This window comes from Anthonomus grandis, chromosome 14 (assembly GCF_022605725.1).
Source record: "Anthonomus grandis grandis chromosome 14, icAntGran1.3, whole genome shotgun sequence".
NCBI lineage: Eukaryota > Metazoa > Arthropoda > Insecta > Coleoptera > Curculionidae > Anthonomus > Anthonomus grandis.
Window position 1 is genome coordinate 17,093,288 of NC_065559.1, and position 22,200 is coordinate 17,115,487.

Consider the following 22,200-nt stretch of genomic DNA (forward strand, 5'->3'; position numbering starts at 1 on the left):
AAGCTATATTCTAAACCCCGCAACTTTTGAGCTACAGAGTGTTAAAATTTAAAAAAAAAATCGTTTCTACAACATAACTTTCTAGATATGTTTACGAAATTCTGCACATACCGTCTAAGTATCAACAGCCATTTTTTGGTGTAGGAGATTTTTTTAAGAAGTTTAACCAGTGGAGTTCGTACGGGAACGAAGACTAAATATTTTTTTAAATGTGATGTACGCCACTGCTTTTCCACAAAATGAAAACTTTTTTTATAATCCTCATTCAATTTAGGCCAAATTTAATTTCCGACATCCAATTACCGCGGAAAAAAAATTAAAACATATTTATGCATGGTCAATTTATTAGTAAAAAAAATATTTAATTTATAAACATATGTACTTTATTTTACCACTACAGTATAGCAACACTAATTCTAGAAGTCTAGCGGTACTTTAATATTAAAATATTTTTTCAAAATTTCATACAGGGTGTCCTAAATTTGGTTCTAAGGATGACAACTTTTAATACATTGTAGCTCAAAAGTTAAGGAGTTTTGGACGTATCTTTATTTGATTTTTTCTCTTAAAATTATCGAAGGATTAGGATCAGCATCTTAATTTGTAACACCCTGAATTTGATAACAATTATAAAATTATCCTTCTCAATAATTTCATATAAATTATACAACGCTTAACGCCTTTTGCATTTTTTTTCCTTCTTTTTACAGTTTTTCATGTGATATTGCTATTAACGAGTGTATTCTTATATAGATTTTATTCTAATATTGACTTGGTCTCGTTTATGGATTCTTTTTTTAATTCGTTGTTTTAATTTCTCCTATTATATTTTTCAAGTGTCTTTTTTTTCTTTCTGGTATAAAATTTTTTTACCAGCTCTAGTAATACGTAGTAGTTACTTCTATTAATTTACAATATGTCATTTAATTTAACGGAAGAACCCTTTAGTGAAAAGTATTATTATTATTTTTTTTTAATCCACAACACTAGTGTCTACGCGTTTCATTGTGAATATAGATTTAAGGCGCCTATTGTGAAATCCAGCCCATTGTTATTGAGACACGCCTTTACCAATATTGCTCAAAATTCATTTTATTTAAAATAAATAAATCATTATAATAATACAATTTTCTGCTTGGATATTATATTTTTAATATTTTGCTCTGGGTCTTACATTTTTAGATAATTCATTTATAATAATTTATCAACTATAGTTGTTTTAATAAATTTTAAAATGTCTCAGAGTTTGAGCAAAGTTCAGCTTAATTATATGTAACATTTCAATAAAATAAGAATAAGTTGTATCTTAGAAAATGTTATTTTGCAAATAGATATAAAATTCTGATAACTGCATACAAAATATTAATTTCGCTATATCCAGAAACTCACCAAATATTATTAATATTGAGCGTTTTGTACTAGTTGGTATTTAAAGTTTGATAGGAAAACGGCTAAACTATCGACTTTCAAAATACACTCACCGGTACGAAAAACGGAGCACTGAACATTTTATATATAATTTCTTCTTCAATTTTTTTTAATGTTTAGTGATGGATTGTCCTAATAACTTACGCACAAATAAAAAAAATTGCTTTAACTAATTTCTAACAATAATCAACCATTTATTTAAAAAAAAAACTTTTTTTTACAACACTACAAAAACACAATTGGATAGTTTGCTAAAGAGACCTTAAATTATTGAAAAATCAAAATATATGTTTTAAAGCTAGCAAAAACTGCGCAGAGGCATTTTTAATATCGAACGTTACCTCCACGTATTCAAATGATTGCTTGCATTCTTCTTGACATACCTTAAATCAATTGATGAATATTTTCTTGAGGGATAAGTTGTCATTCCTCTAAAATAGCGTATTGTAATTCATTTTATTCAAGATGAAAGATGCAAAACCACAACTTTGTAATTTTTGCCCAAGCATGTCTATTTTATTTAATTTTTTTAATCATAGTAAAATTCTCGCGGTATGAAGGCTGGCTTTATCATGCATCAGAATAAAATTATTTCCAATAAAACCAAACATAAAAAACAACAAAATTTTGCAGAATTCGATAAATGTACCTGACACTAGTTAAAGGGCCTCTTGGAATAACGTACAACTGTATGAGAGAAAAATTGCAGGCTACACTATAAGTGAACCGCCTCTTAGCCGACCTTAGGACTAGAGGTACATTTTGCAAAACGTTCTTGTAATCTTCGCCATATGCTTTCACCATCCGGAGACCGTAGGTTAAATCTCAACTCATCAGTAAACCAAAATCGCACCTATTTATTTTCACCTCAGTGTTCATGATTCCTGGGCAAGTGTTATTATAAAAATTATTAAGTGAAGTCGCGTAACAGGATGACAAGAACCTTAGGACCTGTTGCCGGTCTATAAGTAGCAAGATTCACTATACACTATAGGGTGGGGGAGCTATAGCTCAGCAAGTAGGCCTAAAAAGCCCCTTTCAGCAAATCACCTATCTTTACGCCTCCATTCCCAATGCACGGTCTTCACTGAGTCGGCCTTTATAAAGGCTTGCACGTTGTGCTAGTCTAGATCTTTAAGATCTTCCCGTTGTAGTGTCGTTGCTTCAACAATTTTCTTTGTCTACTCCACCTATCGCAAATTCCTAATATGTGCTGTGAAGTTTCCTTCCTTGTACCGCAATATGGACAGAGCGGACTTTCTCCTATAATAGATGCTTGTTTAGGCAGTTATGCGCCAAGTTCGGATTCCCAAGTCTTTGATCTCCTGTCGGCCTCTTTATTAGCAATCGCCTTACTTTAGAGCCGTCATGATCTGGTATCATCTCCTTGGCTTGTCTACATCCTTCTGTCCTCCAATTTTTTCTTTTTTTTTTTTCTCAGGCCCAATTATTAAGTTTCTGGGAGATTTGTTTTTTAGTGAGGTTGAGACACGGCTTGGGATCTACGAAGGGGTAATGGAACTTTGCCTTAGTAATTCGTCAGCTCGTTTATTACCCTCGACACCCTGGTGTCCTGCAACCCATCTTAGTTTCACTTCCTTGTGTGCTGCCAGTCTATCAAATGCATCACTGCACTCCTGGACTACCGCTGCGCTGGCCCTAGATCTTTTGATCGCCTTAAGGGCTACTTGACTATCAGAGTAGATACAAATCCCCTCTTTACCTTCCAATACTTTTCGTTTGTTTACTACTTTAAGTATACAGCCAATACCTTTGCTTAGAAAACTGTGGTGTGTCTTTCTGTGTTTTTACGATTCCCCTGTGTTCGTTTCCATTTTGTACACTCCAGCTCTGGCTGACTTGGTACTTTATATCCATGACCCAGAAATGCTTAAAAGTGTTGTTAACATGGCTCCAGTAATTTCTAAACAGACCAGTCTTTGCAGTGTAGCGAGTTTTTGGGCATTGGTGATCTTTTTATGCCGCTGGGCACCATACCACATATCCGTATGAGACCCTCGGTCGAATGCAGTATAAAGCCACTGAAGAAGATGGAACTTTAGACCCCATCTTGTACCTTTTGTTTGCCGTAATTGCCATATTAGGGCAGTTGTCCTATTTATATCTGCTCTACGTGAGTTTTAAACATGCCTTTAGTGTCTAAAATAACTCCCAAGTATTTCACCTGTTGCCCCAATGAGACTGGAACTAAGACTGATCTTCGGGTTTCTTAAATGAAATGACGCGTACGCAAAATTGAACGATAACTGGGTTTGAAAAGTAGCCACCTCAACGCTATTAGTCAGAAGTGTACCTCGCTCTAATTGGCTACTCGGCACATAGCAGTATTCTATCTTTGTAATTGATATTACTGTTTGGCAAACAACAATACTATCAACTGACGAAAGGTGGCTTCAGCCAATCAGACTGAGGTACAGTTCTGATCAACAGCGCCGACGTAGCTACATTCTAAAACTAGTTATTGTTCATTATATTGAGGAAAGATGTTGCTCATGGTCATATAAAGTTGTTCCAATCGTATAGACAATAGTGTTTGTAAGCAATCGCCTATAAATTATTGTCAGTTGGTACTTAAAAAGTGCGTGTTTCAATAAAAACGCAAAATTTGAATCACGCACCATGTGTGACAATCATAATGTTACATGATTATGACGTGACAGATCAAAAGTTGACAAATAGGAGTTAGTAATTATGGAGCGTTACACAATAGAACAACGCGTCTTGATTGTCAAAAATTATTATCAAAATGGTGAAAGTTTAATTGCCACCAGCTTTCTTAAAGTGCGTCCAATGTTCGGTCGAAATAATTTTCATAATATTCCTCATTCATCTACTATCAAAAAAAAAAAAAAAACAATAAAAAAAATCGAAAGTACTGGTCGGTCAGTGATGTGAAATACCCGATACGAGCTCCTAGAGGTCGTTCAGAACAACATCACAGCAGTTCGCAAGAGTGTGACAGAAATGTCAAAGACGTGATTTCGTCATCGGGCACACTAATTGGACATTTCAACAGTCACTTTTCAGCAAATTCTCGCTAAAGATTTACAGCTGCATTACGATAAAATCCAACTGACTTAACAATTTGCTGATTTTGCAAACAAAATAATTTTCAGTAATAAGCCCTATTTGCACCTCGATGGCTTCGTTAATAGATAAAACTGTCACATTTGGGGCTTGTAAAATCCATGAATGATTCATCAGAGAGCAATGCATCTATAACGTGTCACTGTATGATGTGCAATATGGTCTTGAGGATTAATTAGACCGTTTTTCTTAAGAAACGAAGAATGTAATGCAGTAACGGTGACTGGTAAACGTTATCGTGCAGTTTCTTGGACCTTATTTAAAAGCTATTTATCTTGACTACATGTGGTATCAGCAGGACAGACATCAGCAAAATATTGACGATCTTGGACGAGTTTACTCCTGGTGTGTTATCACGACTTGGTCACCAAAATTGGTGACCAAGCCACCTCCATGCTCTCGCAATTTAACACCTTTGGACTTCTGGCTATGAGGTTATGTGAAGTCACAAATTTATGCCAATAAGTATTGAAAGCCAATATTAGACGCTACATCAATGAAATATCATAACATGTATACAATAATGTTATTGGAAATTTCGTTAAAAGGATATGCATATGCGAGCAAAGCATATGCATACAGCCTTAGAACATTGAATACACTAGAATAAACATTGGCTGCTTTCGATTGAACGCAACATCTATACTTTGTTGATAAACATGCTTAGTATTCCACGTTGCCAGTGATTACTCAATTTTAACAGAAGAAAATAATGTGATATAATAATTTATTATAATTAGCAGAAACTGAATTGAATTCTTTATTATAAAGCAAAAGAAAGAGTGAAATCGTTTAATAACCAAAATTATTTTATACTATATTTACACTCAACACTAATAATAATTTTTTTAATTTGGATTCTTTAAATCACCAAATTTCCACACACAGCGACAACGCTGTAAATTTCGCCCAGAAATATTCTCGCGATTAAGGTATTTGGCGACTGAGCTCGATGTTTACTTTTGGATGGGCACCTTTTGTACAGTTTTAGGATTAAAAAAATATTTTCAGTGGTTTCCGTGCGTTTTTTAAATTAATATTAAAATTAAAAATTCATATTGACATATATTGGGAAAAAGGAAGTTCAAATCGTTCCTTTCACAGGCGAGTTAAATGCCAATGGTGTCATCCTTCTAGGTTATAATATTATAAAAGACGACATATTTAAGAAGTATCTATTGAGTATTGGATATCAAAATTAAGCTTTTTCCCTTCTTTTCTTTTAGGAAAATATTAACAAAAATGTGTAATTAAGTATATTATTATAATCTAGCAAATTTTTTTTGCTTATTTGAACATGAAATGCCGCAAAAATAGTGTGCGTAAAAACGCAGGTAGTCTGGTAGAAATCCAGCAAAATCGAAAACGCAGCATATGTCGTTTGCCAGCAACATATTTATAGTCCGCGCCCACTGTTATTTAATCAATATAATGCCCGTATCTCTGGAATTCCAAAACAGTTTTATCAATTGTTTGTCTAGATATTACCAATGGATAACTAGATCGGTTTATAATGGCCATAAACCTCGACAAACTAAGGTTTTTTTGTGAAAATTAAATTAATTTCCAACGTTAATTTCCAACGGATTTGAATTAAACCTTTTTGTATAATATAAAAAAAAATATCTAAACGGATTTGAGATAGTACCGGCAAACGACAGATGTTGCGTTATAGATTTTGGTTGCTGGATATCGATCGGACGCTAGCTTCACACAGTGCAAAAATATCTAGAAAAAAAACACAAACATCAGTGGCAACATCGGATACTTGCATTGTAAACATAGAGGTATTCTACGTTGCCAAATTGCTTTTTTTTCATTAACTTCTATGTTAAAAATCTTTTTTTATTCTGGTAACTTTGTTGATTACTCTTAAAACCCAATTGTGTACAGATACAGGAAAAATATTTATTGCACAAAAATCTACAACTCTTAAATTATTTTTCCACATAACTGCCGAATTTTGCAGGCATTTATCATAGCGTGGCACAAGTTTTTTTATGCCTTCTTCATAGAAGGTTGGCGCCTGTGTCTTCAACCAGACGAAAACATTTTCTTTCAGCTCCTCGTCACTGTTTAAGTGTTGACCTCCAAGAAAAGACATTGGGCATATGATTTTTCGAGGTGTCAAGATTTGTTTCGGCCTAACCTTTGCTGGGGATGAAGTATGTCTCCATTCCATTGATTGCCGCTTAATTTCAGGAGTATCATAAGAAACCCAAGTTTCATCTCCTGTCTGTCTGTGACAAAATCATCGCCGCCTTCATCATAACGGATTAAAAACTGTGTGAGTGCACTACCCATCCGTTTTGTTGTGTATTACTTAGTAAGAATTATTGATACCCAACGCGAGCAAAGTTTAGGAAATTTCAGTTTTTCGGTAACAATTTCATGAATTATTGATCGTGAGACTTAGGGAAATTCCATAACGAGAGCACTAATTGTAAACTTAAACCCTTAAGCTTTTCATCAATCGCTCGAACCAGTTCTTCTGTAATCAGAGATCGACACCCACTTCGTTCTTCATCGTGCACCTCACTACGTCCTTCATTGAACTGTCGGACCCATCTTCTCACCATTGAATCACTTATCACGTTTTGTCCGTAAACTTCGCAAATTTGCCGATAAATTTTGAATTGGTTTCACTTTCTTGGCATTCAGAAAACGAATCACAGATCTCATTTCACAAGCGGCGGGATTTTCAATTAACACCGACATTGTAAACAAGCACAACAAAGCATACGTGGCTGACAGCGATCTCAAACTGACGCACATTTCTTCTCCTTGAGCGTCTTTCGCGCATGCGCGGAACTGCTATCGCAGCGCTACAGCGGATATAAATAGAAACGGAACTTTGGACGTACCTCGTATATATTATTTGTTAGCAAATAAACTATACTTTGAAAGAATACATTTTTTACCTGTTTAAAAATACAACACAAAAAAAATATTCAGTGGATTAAGAAAAATATATATTGTATGAAAAATTGAAAAGTCGATTTGACATCATTGTCTGAGAGATTGTGAATTCAAACAACCTTGCCTATGGTTTGCAGCTACGCTTATTCTAGGTATTCAAGTTCTAAGCATACAGCAAATGTATATTTTCTAAATCAATAAATATTTCAATACTTGCCACAGAAATCCATGTTTTATTGAACACTGAACTCTTCGATCTTATTGAAACGTTCTTTATTATTGGCATTAAGACCTTAATGTTAGCAGTCGATTTATAATATAATTAGAAAGAAATTTGAATATGCGAGTTATCCAGCTCATCTAAATAAGATAAAAGTATTACCACTGGATTAATGCTTAACCTGCAATATTATAGGCGATCTTAAATACAATTTTTTTTAATGGGAAAAATATATCTCGGTAATCCAGGTGTTGTTTTTGAATCTTATAAATAACTGCAAAGTAGAATTATCATTTTAACATCATGCTTTTACTTTCTCTTAATAAGGTAAACATTTTTACATGTTTAATTAATTATTTAAAAAATATAAACCTTAGTATTTAGTTTTAAGTTCAATTATACTTTAAACTAGAATAACTTTACTTTTACCTCATCTATGTTATCCTTTAAATGTATCAGTGGTCTACTTCCTTGTCTTGTGTTATTCAAAAGTCTCTCTGATGGACCCCAGTGGCCCTTAATATCCAAGAATGCAACTAGCTGCATGGTTAAACTGGCCTTATGCCACATAAAAAATTGTTTTATTTGTGGGTACTTGATCAAAACAATTCAAAACATTTAAAAAAATTAGGAAATTATATGTAAAATGTTTAGTACTCTGTTTTTCGTGCCGATTAGTGTATATTGAAAGTCGATATTTAAAGCTGTTTCCCTATAAGCTTTCAATATAAACTGATACAAGCGAAGTAATACAGGGTGCGGCATAACTGTCTCCCTATTTTTAACCTTCCCTCGTAATGCCGTGCGGCGTCGCAGAATAGTGTGGGTACCGCCACTAAGAGCCGTATGGGAAACAGTTTTGTTTAAACATGTTTTAGTCTGAAGCATCAGGTGGACCACCGCACAGCGCGCATTCGCCGTGGAAGTATAAACTTTGTCTAGCTAAGGAAAGGTACAGCACATGTTGTTCGGCTCGGTTGCGCAGTAAATTTGTTTACGCCGCCGCCAAAGCAACGGTATCGATCGCCCCGATTTGCATATAAACAGTGCCGTTGCGTTAATTCTTATATTTGTGTTCTGTGCCTTTTAGTTTTCTAAAATTAAAATTAAAAAAAGGCGCGCTACTGTCGCTAATCGCGCGTTATTAGGGGACAAAACTTGGCGCAGAACAGAGAAATCTTTGAAACAGATGGACCTTTCCTTAGCTAGACAAACTCTACCTCCGCGAAAATCGTTCAGTTATTTCTGCGCAACGAGCGTTCCGGATAAGGTTTCAAATTCCGCGAAATGAAGGAGTCCCGGACCGAAAATCAATTGTGTTGTGGGTCAATAACTTCAGAGAAACTGGATCTGTTATCAAAAAAGGAGGTGGACGGCCACGGACAGCTCAGCCACCCGAAAACATCGAGACTGTGAGACGCTCGTTTTTACGGTTACCTAGACGTTCCGCACGGAGACACGCAGCTGCCCTTCGTTTATCTGACCACTGTGCGCAGAATTCTTCACAAGAATCTTCGTTTTCATCTATACAAGATGGTTCTGGCACAGGAATTATCAGAACGTGATTGGAACAATCGACGTGCTGCATGTGAAATTATGCTTCAAAATTTACCTCAGGGCGCAGTTTTTTTTAGTGACGAGGCACATTTTTACTTGTCTGGCTGGGTAAACAAGCAAAACTTTCGGTATTGGGCCGCTGATAATCCGAGAGAGATACACGAGAAGCCTCTACATAGTGAGAAAGTGACAGTTTGGTGCGCCGTGTCTGAAATGGGGATAATCGGCCCTTACTTCTTTGAAGAAGAAAATCACGCTGTTACTGTCAATTCCGAACGCTATATAGCGATGATTCACAATTTTTTCGCTCCAGCCTTTGCAGGACTCAATGTGCAACAAGATGCCTGGTTTCAGCAAGATGGGGCACACACATCTCGAGCTTCAATGCAAGTTTTGAGAGAAATGTTCCCCAGACGTTTGCTCTCCCTGAGAGGCGATATTTCTTGGCCTGCACGCTCGCCCGACCTAACGCCCTGCGACTTCTTTCTGTGGGGTTACCTAAAAGCTGAAGTCTTCAAACATCGTCCAACGACTATTAGACAACTAAAGGATGCAATCCGCCTGGAAATTCGCAGAATACCCCAAGAAATGCTTGCAAGAGTTATGCGAAACTTCAGAAGTCGCTTGCACCAGTGCTTCGATAATGGTGGATGGCAAATGTTTTAGTTGTACTTTTAAAATAAAAAAATAAAATCTTTGTATTTCAAATAACATTTCTTTTATTAAGCCTTAAAAACAGGGAGACAATTATGCCGCACCCTGTATAAATAATATCCTGTTAATTATAAATGGTTTTCATTAAAAAATGTTTCTTCTATTTTGAATGCTTTTTGAGATATTTGCCATTAAGCAAATCAGGCAAAAGTCTAACGTCACGCTCGGAGGTTCCCATGGTATCGCCGCACCGCAGTGGCGCGTGACCGGAAGTGGTATTCAATTGTTTGATATATTAAAATATAGCCCTTTTAAACATAAAACGTCACCGAATAATAAAATTATACACATTTTTTAACGGAGTGATCGCTTGGCTAGTAATATACATATTTAGCACGCCACTTCATAAATGCGACTTAAAAATTACACTTTAAGTTGAGTCTGATTTGATTTTTTGTGATAAAAACGCTTTTTTTAATGAAATGTTTTACAAATAATAAGTGTCAACGCCTATGACTAAATCTAACGCAAAGACTAAATCAAATTTTGCGCTTTTTCTTAGCCTAAATTGGTTAGATCGCCGTAGGCTCTTTGAAATTTAAATTCAAAGCTTTTTTATTTGTTCTTAAAATACAATGTTATAATTACAATAACAATGGAAAAAAGATAAATAATAAGGACTACCTCGCGATTATATAACTGATTCACAAGACTTGTTTCAATAGAAGCTTGTATGAAGCATCTCTACTTTTACAAAAGTAATATAGAGGTATAGTCCAAATAAAAGTATTAGAACCGCGTTAAATAAAAATTAAATGAAATTCTGACATATATATTTTTATTACTCTGTATATAAATACTAAAAAAAGTCGAGGGGTGGTGGTACTCCTAAAAATAGTAAAAAAAGTTCCTATAGATTTAAGGCGGAAAATGCATATTAAGAAAGTTAAGGGCACTAAAAGGATGAATTTAAAAAAAACATTTTTTCTATAATTGTAGGCTTACAAAAATTAGATAAAATGCACACATGATCTTTTGTAAATGTTCCCTGCCCATTTCCACATGAAAACTCAAAATAATTTATTTCTAATATTTTTATGCTCTTTTCAGACTGAAAGATGCCATATTTTTTAAAACCTATCAAAGCTTGCCACTCTTTACTCTTTTCAAACTACACTCTAGTCAAATTCTATACAACGATGTGTCATCACATATCGTATTAAAAATTGCCACTTCCATACTCGACATGGTATCGAACCTACTTAATAAATTAATGTAAACACAGACAGGTGGGAGTACACAGTTCTTGCGTTACCTTCCTACCTGTCCACGCTGTGTTGTAGTGTTTGTATACGCGAGTATGCAAACAAAAAATAGCGGGGTACCCTCGCGCCTCTCTCGTTCTAGCTCAGTAAGTGCATATGTTCCCGTCTCTTTTCGACACATTACTTTCTGCGTCACGTAATTTGAATATGCTGCTAATTTGGATTGGTGATAATGCGACTACGTGAAATAGTTTTTCCTTCGGTGGCGCGTGATATACCATTGATTTTTTGTTTGTGGTAAAATATTTAAAATGCCAGTATAATAGGATTGAAAAAACTCAAAATTAAAAGTGCATGTTTTTTCCAGTGGAACTTACAGTTGAATAGTGATTATAGATTTTTGTGCAATATGGTCGTTAGTAGTAACAATAAGAGGAATACTTTAAACAATAACGCTTATTATTATCAGGTTCGTAAGATTTAGAATTATTATGAATTTGCAATCCTGCTTTTGTAGTTTTAGCAATTGGTTTTGTTTTTGTTGTATCAAAATATTTCAAAAATTATACAGGGTATCCAGAAGGTAGGTGCAATCCTTTAAGGGGATGACGGCTGACCTATTTTCCTAACATTTTAAGCCAAACATGAATAGGTCGAAAATAAATACTCACATTTTACACCTAATATAACTACAGTACAAGTGATATTTAAGTTTCAGAGCTTGCTCAAAATCTAGAAGTATTCAATTATTTTAATTACAAAGTGGTTTTAAATTTTAAAATTAAATATTTTTTGTAACCATTATAAGTGGAAATAACCCAATAACAGATAAATTATGACGTGATATCAAAATACTGATTCTCGCGAGAAAAATTGAAATTTATTTACAATATATGCAAAACAACAAAAAATTCGTAATCAAAATTTTACAAAAATATAGAAAAGAAAAAAATAATATATAATGTGTGCTACTCGTGCATTGATTTGGGCTCTACAACATCTTTCCGTGCTAAGGATTAAGTTATCCAGATCTTCTTGAGGAGTTGCTATCCAATACTGTTGAAGAGGTGGAAACAACTGATTTCGGTTTTGAAACTGAATCTGGTCCTGAAGAAGGCTTCGCTCAAGCATATCTATTCGTGGTAGAACTGCTGCCTGGCTTCTTCCCCAAATAAAGGGGGGCACAATTGTTTAATTGTGCCACTGTAGAGCACTAGTGGACTGTACTTGTTTATTTTGTTTATTTATCGAAGGACCACAGCTTATATGGCGCTGAACCAATTAACTTAATAAATAAAAACAAATTTTTACAATACAAAATATGCTCATTTATAAGATCCGAAGGCAGGAAAATGGAACAGTTATTTATTAAAGCAGTTGTAAACTATGAATTGTCTTTCCTGTCTTGTTATATACTTAATTTTACCTTATTTACACTCACTTTGCTTTTTAGCAGGTAACTTCACTCACTTCTTACTAACTACTAAATCAACACACGATGACTGAACTCATAACTAGCGACAATAATACAAGTAATTTTAATTGGGTTTAAAGTATAAGGGTGCTTATGGACCTTTTCACTAAAGGTGTAAAGAGAGAGAGGGAGAGAAAGAGAAAAAGCCGTCTTGGGTATTACGAGTAATGGGGATAATAGGGAAAACTTCTGTGAGCAACTTCTCACTCCGATCACACACTACTTCTCGACGACAGTACCTCAACTTGACTGTGACAGTAACTCAATTCGACTCTATACTGCAACTCTTGGACTAGTATTTAGCCACCAACAGTCTGGAGAGAGAGAAACCCGTATGAGGGTTTATAGAGTAAAGGGTATACGGGTAACTGATATGACGGGTAAAAACCGGCTTAAGACCTAAAAGCCTGACTGTTTTATGGAAATTTATGGGTTATATTTGTTTTCCTTAAAAGTTTTAAACGTTTAAAAGTCACCACTTCAAATTGATTATTTTCTGACCTGTGGCAACCTTCTAGGAATCGACGAGGTCCTTCAAATTATGAACATTTAAAAACACAGAGCAATTAAAAAATAAATACATCTCGATGAAAGAAAAGGGCGTTGTTGGGTTATTTCCCAATAACATCCAAGCATGCGCTATAGGATTGAGATCAGGTGATTGAGCTGGCCAGTCTAAAACACGAATGTTCTGCTCTTCCAAAAAATTTCGTGTGATTCTAGCTGTGTGTGGAATGGCATTATCATGCATTAAAATAAAATTTGCACCAATATTTTGTGCTTATGGAACAAGAGTTTCTAGAATATTTCCAACGTAGCGGTCTGCTGATAAGAAGCTATGTAGAAGAACAGCTCATTCGACTCCCAAGAGAAATTCCTTCCCAAATGTGCTTCCTCTATAACTGTGAACCTCCTGTGTATGACGGATTCGATTTCTTGTGCCATGTGTCCATACCCGTACTCTTCGAGAATCTGGATATAAGCCAAAGCGAGATTAATAAAACATTTTGCCATTGATTTTACTCCCAAGTGAGATGTTTCGCGATTCCCTCGATTTAAGGGTTGGCATCTCCAAGGCCTTCGGCTTACTAGATTACCTTTTCTCAACCTTCTGTAGATGGTATGTCTTGAAACAGTCACATTATGAGCTCCACGTAAGTGACTTATTAATTGTGATGCTGGTACTGTGTCATTTCTTTGAGCTTCCAACTGTTCTAACTAATGCTTCTAACTATCGATCCACATGAGGAGTCACCCTTGGTCGACCCAAATGCCTTATGCGGGTTCTTGCAGTCTCCCGATAACGGCTCAGAGGCGAGATATAACGCTTTGTGCGGTGCCTATAGCATTGGCTAAATTAAGCTTTCTGTTTATTTTGGTGGTATTTTCCTAATGATATCTTGTAACCAGTTCAATAAATTATAAAAACGGTTAAGCCGTCCATGAAACAGCAGCTTGAATATACCCTGTGCCGGGGAAGAATGATCTGAGTCCCTGAGCGTGTTTGGAAAAACGGCATCGGTCCATATCCAAAGACGATACATTCGTTATTGCATGAGCCATTAGTTTATTATTAGCATCCACGTATTTTATATACGGAGATTATTGACTTTATTAGCTAATTTAGTAGTTTATCTGTTGTATCATACGGGTTTTGTACTTATAAGCAGTATAATGGATAGTGACTTTTCACTGTCAAGTGAAAAAAAACTGGCCCATCAAGCAGAAAAACAAGAAAAACAGAAAAAAACAGGTAAGGAGAGTGACGTAATGAAAACTTTGCGTGCAACTACTTACGAACGTGGATCTGATTGCTTTTGTCAAAATTTTTTGCTGTTTGACTATTGATTCTGAACCTGAAGTGCATAAATCCTATTGGAATTTAATGAACTAGGAAACACTAATACACAAAACGCTTATCTTAGTGGTCTTACCACTGCTTTTCCTGTCATGCGTAGTCGTCCTTGAAAAAATGAAATGAAAAATCTTTAATAATGCCTCATTTAGTTATCGTGTCTGATTGGTTGAGAATGGAATTACACGTGATGTTCCAGTTTTCTTAAGGCTTTTTTGTCTTTACACGGAATTACAGTTCGTCGAGTTCGATACGTAACAGACTCATTATTGGTTTTCACCGGGAAATTGCCCATTGACATACGGGGAAAACACAACAGCAAGTAACAATTTGGCAAAAAATACCTGGGAAGACACTACATCAAAATCTGTCTTTCATATGCAAAGAAAGGAGCTGACGATGTCTATCCTATGCTGTATTACTTTTTTTAATAATATTCGTCTCATGGAAGTAAAAGAACTTTTTGTAACTCCTGCGCAGGGCACATTAAAAACTTTACGGTTTTTTTTATTTTTGCATTACTTCGTAACCAAGTAAAATAATTTTACTATTGTGAAAGTAATATTTCCGATCAGGGAGCATTCATATCTCGAGTCTGATCAAAATATGAGTCTGGTGAATCAAAAAGCATATACTAAGGGTACCGGATAATTGGAGAGATGAACAGAGTCCCCGCTTAGTTTTTCTCAAAGCTAGCTCCAAATTTGATAAGTTAATTCGAAAGAATTTAAGAAAGAAGAACATCAACAGAAAAGAGAGGAGAGAACATTGAGAAAACTATAACAGGGCCCAATCTCCATCAAAAGAACTAAATTGAAAGATAAATAATAAACACACTGTGAAGCCAAAATATTATTTAGACTAATTATTTTCAAAACTTTATTTTCTAACAAATAGATAAACCTTAATTATTGATTTTCTCAAAATTTTTCCGGATGGACTATTTAAAAAACATTACAATTAATTTAAAACCTTTAACACCTTTGCAGTACTAAACTTGACAAAGAATTAATATTTTTGTACATTCGATATTGTGTATTTTAGACATACAAGCAAGAAAAAAATTATAGAGTTGAAATAAAATACTTTGTTTGATGCTTGAATAAAATTAAATAAAATTGCTTTCATTGTTCAAACCTTTTTAAAAATTTGGCTAGTTACTGCCCTTTTTTAAGATATCATTTATGTCTATACCTCGCCAATTCTCAGAATTAGAGCCTCTATTGTGTGACAGTTCAGGTAAACAGAAGTGACTGTAATGTAATCAACATGTAAACTAAAGTTTACCTAAGCTGGTAGCATTTTGTACCTGACCTGCACCCTGATAATAAAATCCACCACACAAATCTAGTTGCTTAGGACCTGCTCTCGTGACTGATTATTGCGTATGGTTATCACGAGCTTCGTGCTGAGTGCATCTATCATTTTTTATATCGAGTTCCTTCACGTTTTATGGGACACTATTGTGAAATGGCATTTACCAATACGCCAACATTGTCTTCACGTATGAACAGGCTGACGGTAATTTGGCGCGGTATTTGTATCAGGAGCATTATCTAGATTGGGAATTACTAAACTTCAGGGTGTTTCAAAACTTTTCGTCATAATAAAAATAAATTTTCGAGCAAAAGCTCGAGCTAGCTAAAGCTCAAGCTAAAAGCTCTTAGCGCAAGCGTCAGAAAAGTAGGTTAGTCTTTCTAGATGGAAGGTATAGCACAAAAATAAAAAGTATCTCTTTTATGATACACGGGTGCAGGACTTATAAGAAGAAGACCCTGCAAGAAGAATTTAGTTTTGCCGCGTTTCGTTAAGCATGGACATCAAAGACCCGTTGGTTTTTGAAAATAATTCTGTTAACAGACTAGTCTTAAGTTTCGAGGAAGGGTATTACCAACTAACTATTTACGGGTCCTAAATGATAATGATATCCCTTATCATCTAGAGGAAGCTGGACTCTTGGAACGAGAAAGGTCAATAATCTTCCAACAAGGCCATGATTTTGGCTTTCAGGAATTGGATTTACATATTGTGGAATACTAATATCTCTTTAAAATTTTACCAGATCGTCAATCGTGATTTAGAGAGAGAATGATGATGGAAAAACTACTACTTTGGTCCTTTTAGAGTATTCCAAGGCTTTCGATACTATCAGTCATAAGCCTTTAGTAACAATTTTTTCCTACACAGGATTCTTCCAAAAATTAGTACGTGTGATAGGAAATTATTTACATGGAATGTCTCAGTTTATTGCAACATCATTAGGGAAATCTGAATACAGTAATTAATCTGTAATTAAAAGTGGGGTTCCACAGGAACCCATTTTATCTCCTATTCTTTTCTCAATTTATACAGAGATCAGTACGCGGATGATACGCAAATCAGATATTCTTTTGTTCCCCTAAAAATTAAAATTGACAAGTGTTTTTGTCGAAAATATACCAGGAGAGATACAAATAGTGGTACGACCTGTTCGTTGGGCCACCCTGTATGTTGCAAATACAGTAATATAACTCATATTTTTAAAAATTCATCTACAACTCTATCAACAACTTGATCTTTGTTTTATTAATCTTACAATTCATTTTGGTATGATAAACACATTATCTAACATACTGTGCAGTGTTTTGAGTGAGGCTTTATTTATGTATTATAATTATATACCCTAATATTATAATAGATTATTATTTATTTATGTAAATTTCTAGAAACTTAGCATAATCTATTACGTTAAAAACCTCATTATGTGATAGTCTTGGATTGCTTTGTTCTAACCAAAATAAAGTTTTTAAAATGTTGTTTTTTTCCTATTTACAATTAGATAATTTGACCAAAACTAATCAATAACCCCATCAAAAAAATTTTTGCTATTATTTGTAATCTTCGATATTTTTACCTCCAATAATAAAGTTTTGATCATAGTTCTTAATTAGGAGACTCTAATAACAGACAGATCATCATACTGAGCAAGGTTGGGCCTAATATGCTTCCCAGTGCAATGATACCGATGTCATTAAGTAAAATTTCCAAATGTGCAGTTTTCACATTTTTATAGTCACCATTTGATTTATGTATTATTTAAAATACATTCCAATACTTTCCATGAGTTTGGTTAAAATATGTTGATGATGTGTTTGTCGTGTTCGACAAAAACAAATGCAATATTGATAATTTTGTAGAACAATTCAATAACTGTTTTTCAGCCATTAAATTTATCAGTCATCAAAAATGATAATCAGTTAGAATTTGATATTAAATATATTTAGAGAACATGTAACTCATCTGAAATATGAAAAAGTCGAAAAGTCAAATTTGGCTGAATATGTTGTAAATACTGGTAACTTTGTGGTGATAGACAACTTAAAATTACTTAAACTAGTTAATAGCAATAGAAAATTAGATGCATTAGCAATTATCAAAAATCAAAAAATCATTCTTAACAGGGATAAAGCTCTATTAGTTACATCTTTAATATATAAGACCACTTGTAAGTAGTTTATTTTAGTTTTAATCTTCTCCCGAAGATGTTAACATCGTTAAAGAAACACGTGTCGAGATTAAAATAAACGGTTTTAGTTAGTGATAAAAGTGCAAGCAGGTTTCTGTCTTTTATATGCTCTTGTCAATTCATAAGCATACTTTAAGCAAGTTCAGTTTTTTATAGATGCTTAAGGAAGTTTTATAGGAACGCAAAATAAATTACAGTTTTTGCGGTCACCGAGGGTTTCCAGGGACCAATAGCCTTGGAAAAACCAATAAGGCACTCTGGTCTGAAAGGTTTAATTTCGCTGGGTAAACTGTAGGTGTTACCCAGATATTTGAAGCTAGCGTGCGTGAGCTGGGTCTTCTCCGATAACGTGGTCTGCAAATTCATTTTCCTCCTATCGTCATTCCAGGTTGTCCGCAATACCTATGACGTCTTAAGTGCCAGTGTCAGTTAAAAGTCGTGTCACTAGCGAAATTTTGTAAAAGAAGTAGCTATCCTGTGAGACAGGCAGAGAACCCATCTAGATGTGGCCTCTTAAGGCTCTACTTGTCCAGCCAACTCTTCATTAACGTAACAGCTACACATTTGGCTATACCGATTGTAGATCCCAATCTAGAAAGGGAATCCGCTTTCTCGTTTTTAGCATAGCCTAAATGGCCAGGCACTCAAACAACCCGAGCTCTGCAGCCCACCTTCATCAGTTTCTCCGGGACCATGCACTCGAGTACGAGCTTGGAACACACCTTTTCGACCATAACCGTTTTAATATCAGCGCTGCTGTCCGAGCAAATTAATGCAACTTTATTGCGGTGTCTGAAATTTAGAATTTTCTGTCCGCATTTCAACATAGCAAAGACTTAAAAGGAATATTTGATTTGAACTATTTGCTATTTGCTTTCATAAATTCATACATATCACATTACATATACCTACCTAACAGGAATAACAGGATGATTAATTATAATTGAACATAGAAATCATAGACATAGAATTTAGAATGTAAAATTTTTGTTAATAATAATAATACCTAACTCATGTGAATATTATTTAAAAATCTTTTATTTTTATTAATTTTAACTATAACACTAAAAGGTGGGAACGGTAAATAGGAGAGGGTCATAAAAATAAAAAGCATAGTTCGAATCTTGGTTCAGCCCGGTGCACCTGCACCTGATTAACGGAGCTAGGTTCACAGCCGGAACTGGAGCAGGTGCACCTAATCCCAAAAAGGAACTGATCTTACCACCCCTAGTGTCCAGCAAGTATGCCCTTCTGATATATGGGGGTCCCACCACTAAACCTCTCTTATTATTATTTAATTAATTAGCTCTCTTGTTCATTCTGGAGCTATCTGTATACCGGATGGTGATTCTGTTTAGCAATGTAGGCCCATCAAAGTCCTGCCACTTATCTCTGCCTGCGATAGGAATCGCAAAAGCCTTGCAATCCATTGTCTTAGGTGCCATATAATCACTGCCCATCTCGCTGAGAGGAAATTCCTGTATTGCCTGTGGCCAAATTGTTGCATGGCCTATGAGCAGTCCTCCTTACCTTACCTTAGGCACCGCAAGGTCCAGAAAGCTCAATAAAGTCTCAAGCGTTCTAGTTGGGGACCTTCGTATAAGCATTTGAAAGAGTTATTTATGATATAAAAAGAGTTATTTTAATGCAACTCCTGGGTTTTTTTATAAGGCTTGTTAATAATAAATATAGGGTAATATAATTAACATAAATTACCTTAAATTTATTATTTGTTTTTAATAATCTAAAGAACAAAAAAAACTAGTCCATTATTGCATGGCATAATTTTAAAAGAAAACTTTCATTGAATGGCGTTTTATAATTTCTTATGTGTAGTCACGAAGCTACTGTAGGTTATTTTATGTGTGTCATATACTGTATGATAATCAAAACGCTATTCATATTTAATAGCTTTATATATTACCTAGACCCACGAGTTTTTCAAGGATTTTAATTATGTATACTGTTAAGTTGCGTAGTGGATTCCACTTATTTTCCTAATAGGCAATATGCATCGTAAATGATGTGAGGAATACAAACTATTTTATTATTTAATTATTGAACATATTTTTTATGTTAAATTAAAAAATTATGTCTTGATTCTATTTATAGAACGGCCTGCATGGTGTAAAAATAATGGAATCTTATCTGGGACAGTGAATATACTTAGACGCAACATTAATAAAGAGAAAATTATTTATAACTTCTTATTAAATTAAAAGATTAAAAGGACTAAAGATTAACATAAGTGCAGTATGCATAAAATATTTGGAAATTCAAGTTTTGACTAGCATCAATAATTTTGGTAACTAATGGAAATGAAGAATACCTAGATTGCATTTAATGGAAATAAAGACAAAGCTGCTGGTTTCATTTCTACAATGGGTTCACAAACTAATATTTCTTGAAGGTATTTCGCCGAAGGTTTACCACAATTCAGATGTAAATGCAAAATGTTCCTATAAATTTCCTGCGAATAATCTACCAATAAAATAAATAATGAAACGAATACAAAAATTTTAAATTAAAAGTCTTTAATAAATGAAATATGTCTTTTCAGGACCAACTTAGAAAAAGAAAAGAGGATGAAGATCGGATTGCGGCTCAAAATGAGTTCCTCAATCGATCTTTGCGTGGATCTAGGAAACTTCAAGCGTTGGAGAATAAGGCTCAAGGAGCGATCAACGATGCCTTTGAAGATGAAGCCGCTGATTCGGCACGGTCCGAAAGTCCCATGGAGGAAAAGGAGCGAGTCCATGTTCCTTACGGTTAGTATATTATATTGCTTTTTTCCTGAGTGATATTAAAACTCACATTTAGGTGTCAAATAATGTTTAAAAAGATATCTATGAATTACATACGCAATTCAATATAACTTATATATTATCCCAATAGATCGACAATATTGTGACATTTTTAGAGTTCGTTATATCCGCATATGTCAATTAAAATACACGATCACTTAAGACTGCTAGAAATATTTATTTACACTTTATTTATTTACTACTATTTAAGTCCGATTTAATTTTTTTTTCGCGCTATAATTTCGACTGAAACTGGCTTCCTGACGGCGACGGCTCCTTATATACTCGCCAGACCATGATTCCGGAAGATTCACTAACTTTCCACGCATCTCCAGAGATGTCGTCCGGGGTGATCGCTTTAATTACCTCGATAATTCTCCCTTAGCTCATTTCGTCCCGAAATGATCCCAAAGATGCTCGATATCGCCATAAGATTCCTCTCTTGCAACATGATCTCTCGTAGAAATAAAAATCTATGCTTTTCTTCCGATAACGACGTTGAGAAGTACACCCGAATTTGGACGTCTGTAAACCTGAAGAACACCTCTCACATACTGCAAATTATCTTTCAGCTTAAGTTATTAAGTCCGTATGCAAGTTTGGGACTTACTAGACTTTTTAGATCCCCAGATAGCAACTCCTTCTTTAGAAAACACAATGTGTTACAAACGTCCTTATACGTTGGCTTCTAAGGTGACGCATCTTTGGTAACCAGGTAGAACTCTTTCTACCGGTCCCCGTACCAGTTATCTCGAGTGTTTGCTCGACTCTAGGGTTAGACCGATGCATCTCTTAAATTTTTTCCAAATGTTTTTGATGAAAACCTCAGCTATTTCTTTAGATATTTGTAAATCCTTAGCCACACAATATGCCAGAGCATACTCAGCAGAGGCAGTAGGTCTTGCTGCACGTCACAGGTCATATTGTACCGACTTTTTGGGCCATTAGAATGATGGACTATCAGCTCAGCGCCTTCATGGTTTCCATAATAAGGAGCCACTCGGTTGAAGTGAATGACTCGAGCTTTGTCCCTCGGCAGATTTTGTATTCTGTGAAGAACAAGTCGCAGCATAAAAAGTCTCTGATAAATTAGCATATATAAGCAGCTTATTTAAATTACGTGATTTAGAAAGTAATGTGTCAAAAAGAGATAAAAGTTGATGGAAGCCGTCAACGATTTTTTTGAACCGATATATTGATGAATTTTTTTACCCAACCCAGGATGTTGGAACTTTCGGTGAGAAATCCTTCCGTCTCTTCGGGTCATAAAGCCAAACCATACACAGCTCACTGACGTAGTCGTCTCTGGCCACATCTGGTTCCTGGCGAGCAATTAAATTTCAGATCGCATGGTAGACGGAGTTCTCTTTCCATCACTATTCGAGCCGTCCCCACTATACTTTCATAAATG

The 22,200-nt window shown here is 35.0% G+C and overlaps 2 protein-coding genes across 3 annotated transcripts in view; one reads left to right on the top strand and one right to left on the bottom strand.

Moving 5' to 3' along the window:
* The window catches only part of LOC126744387 (protein PALS1), a 463,284-nt gene that overhangs the window by 410,831 nt on the left and 30,253 nt on the right, over positions 1 to 22,200 (top strand). Inside the window, exon 12 of the mRNA XM_050451770.1 lies at positions 20,546 to 20,753. Within this exon, the coding sequence (XP_050307727.1) occupies positions 20,546 to 20,753 (208 nt within the window). The remainder of the gene's footprint in view (positions 1 to 20,545; positions 20,754 to 22,200) is intronic.
* LOC126744391 (uncharacterized) overlaps positions 1 to 22,200 on the bottom strand; it is a 184,066-nt gene that overhangs the window by 92,900 nt on the left and 68,966 nt on the right. The gene's annotated exons all lie outside the window — the stretch shown is intronic.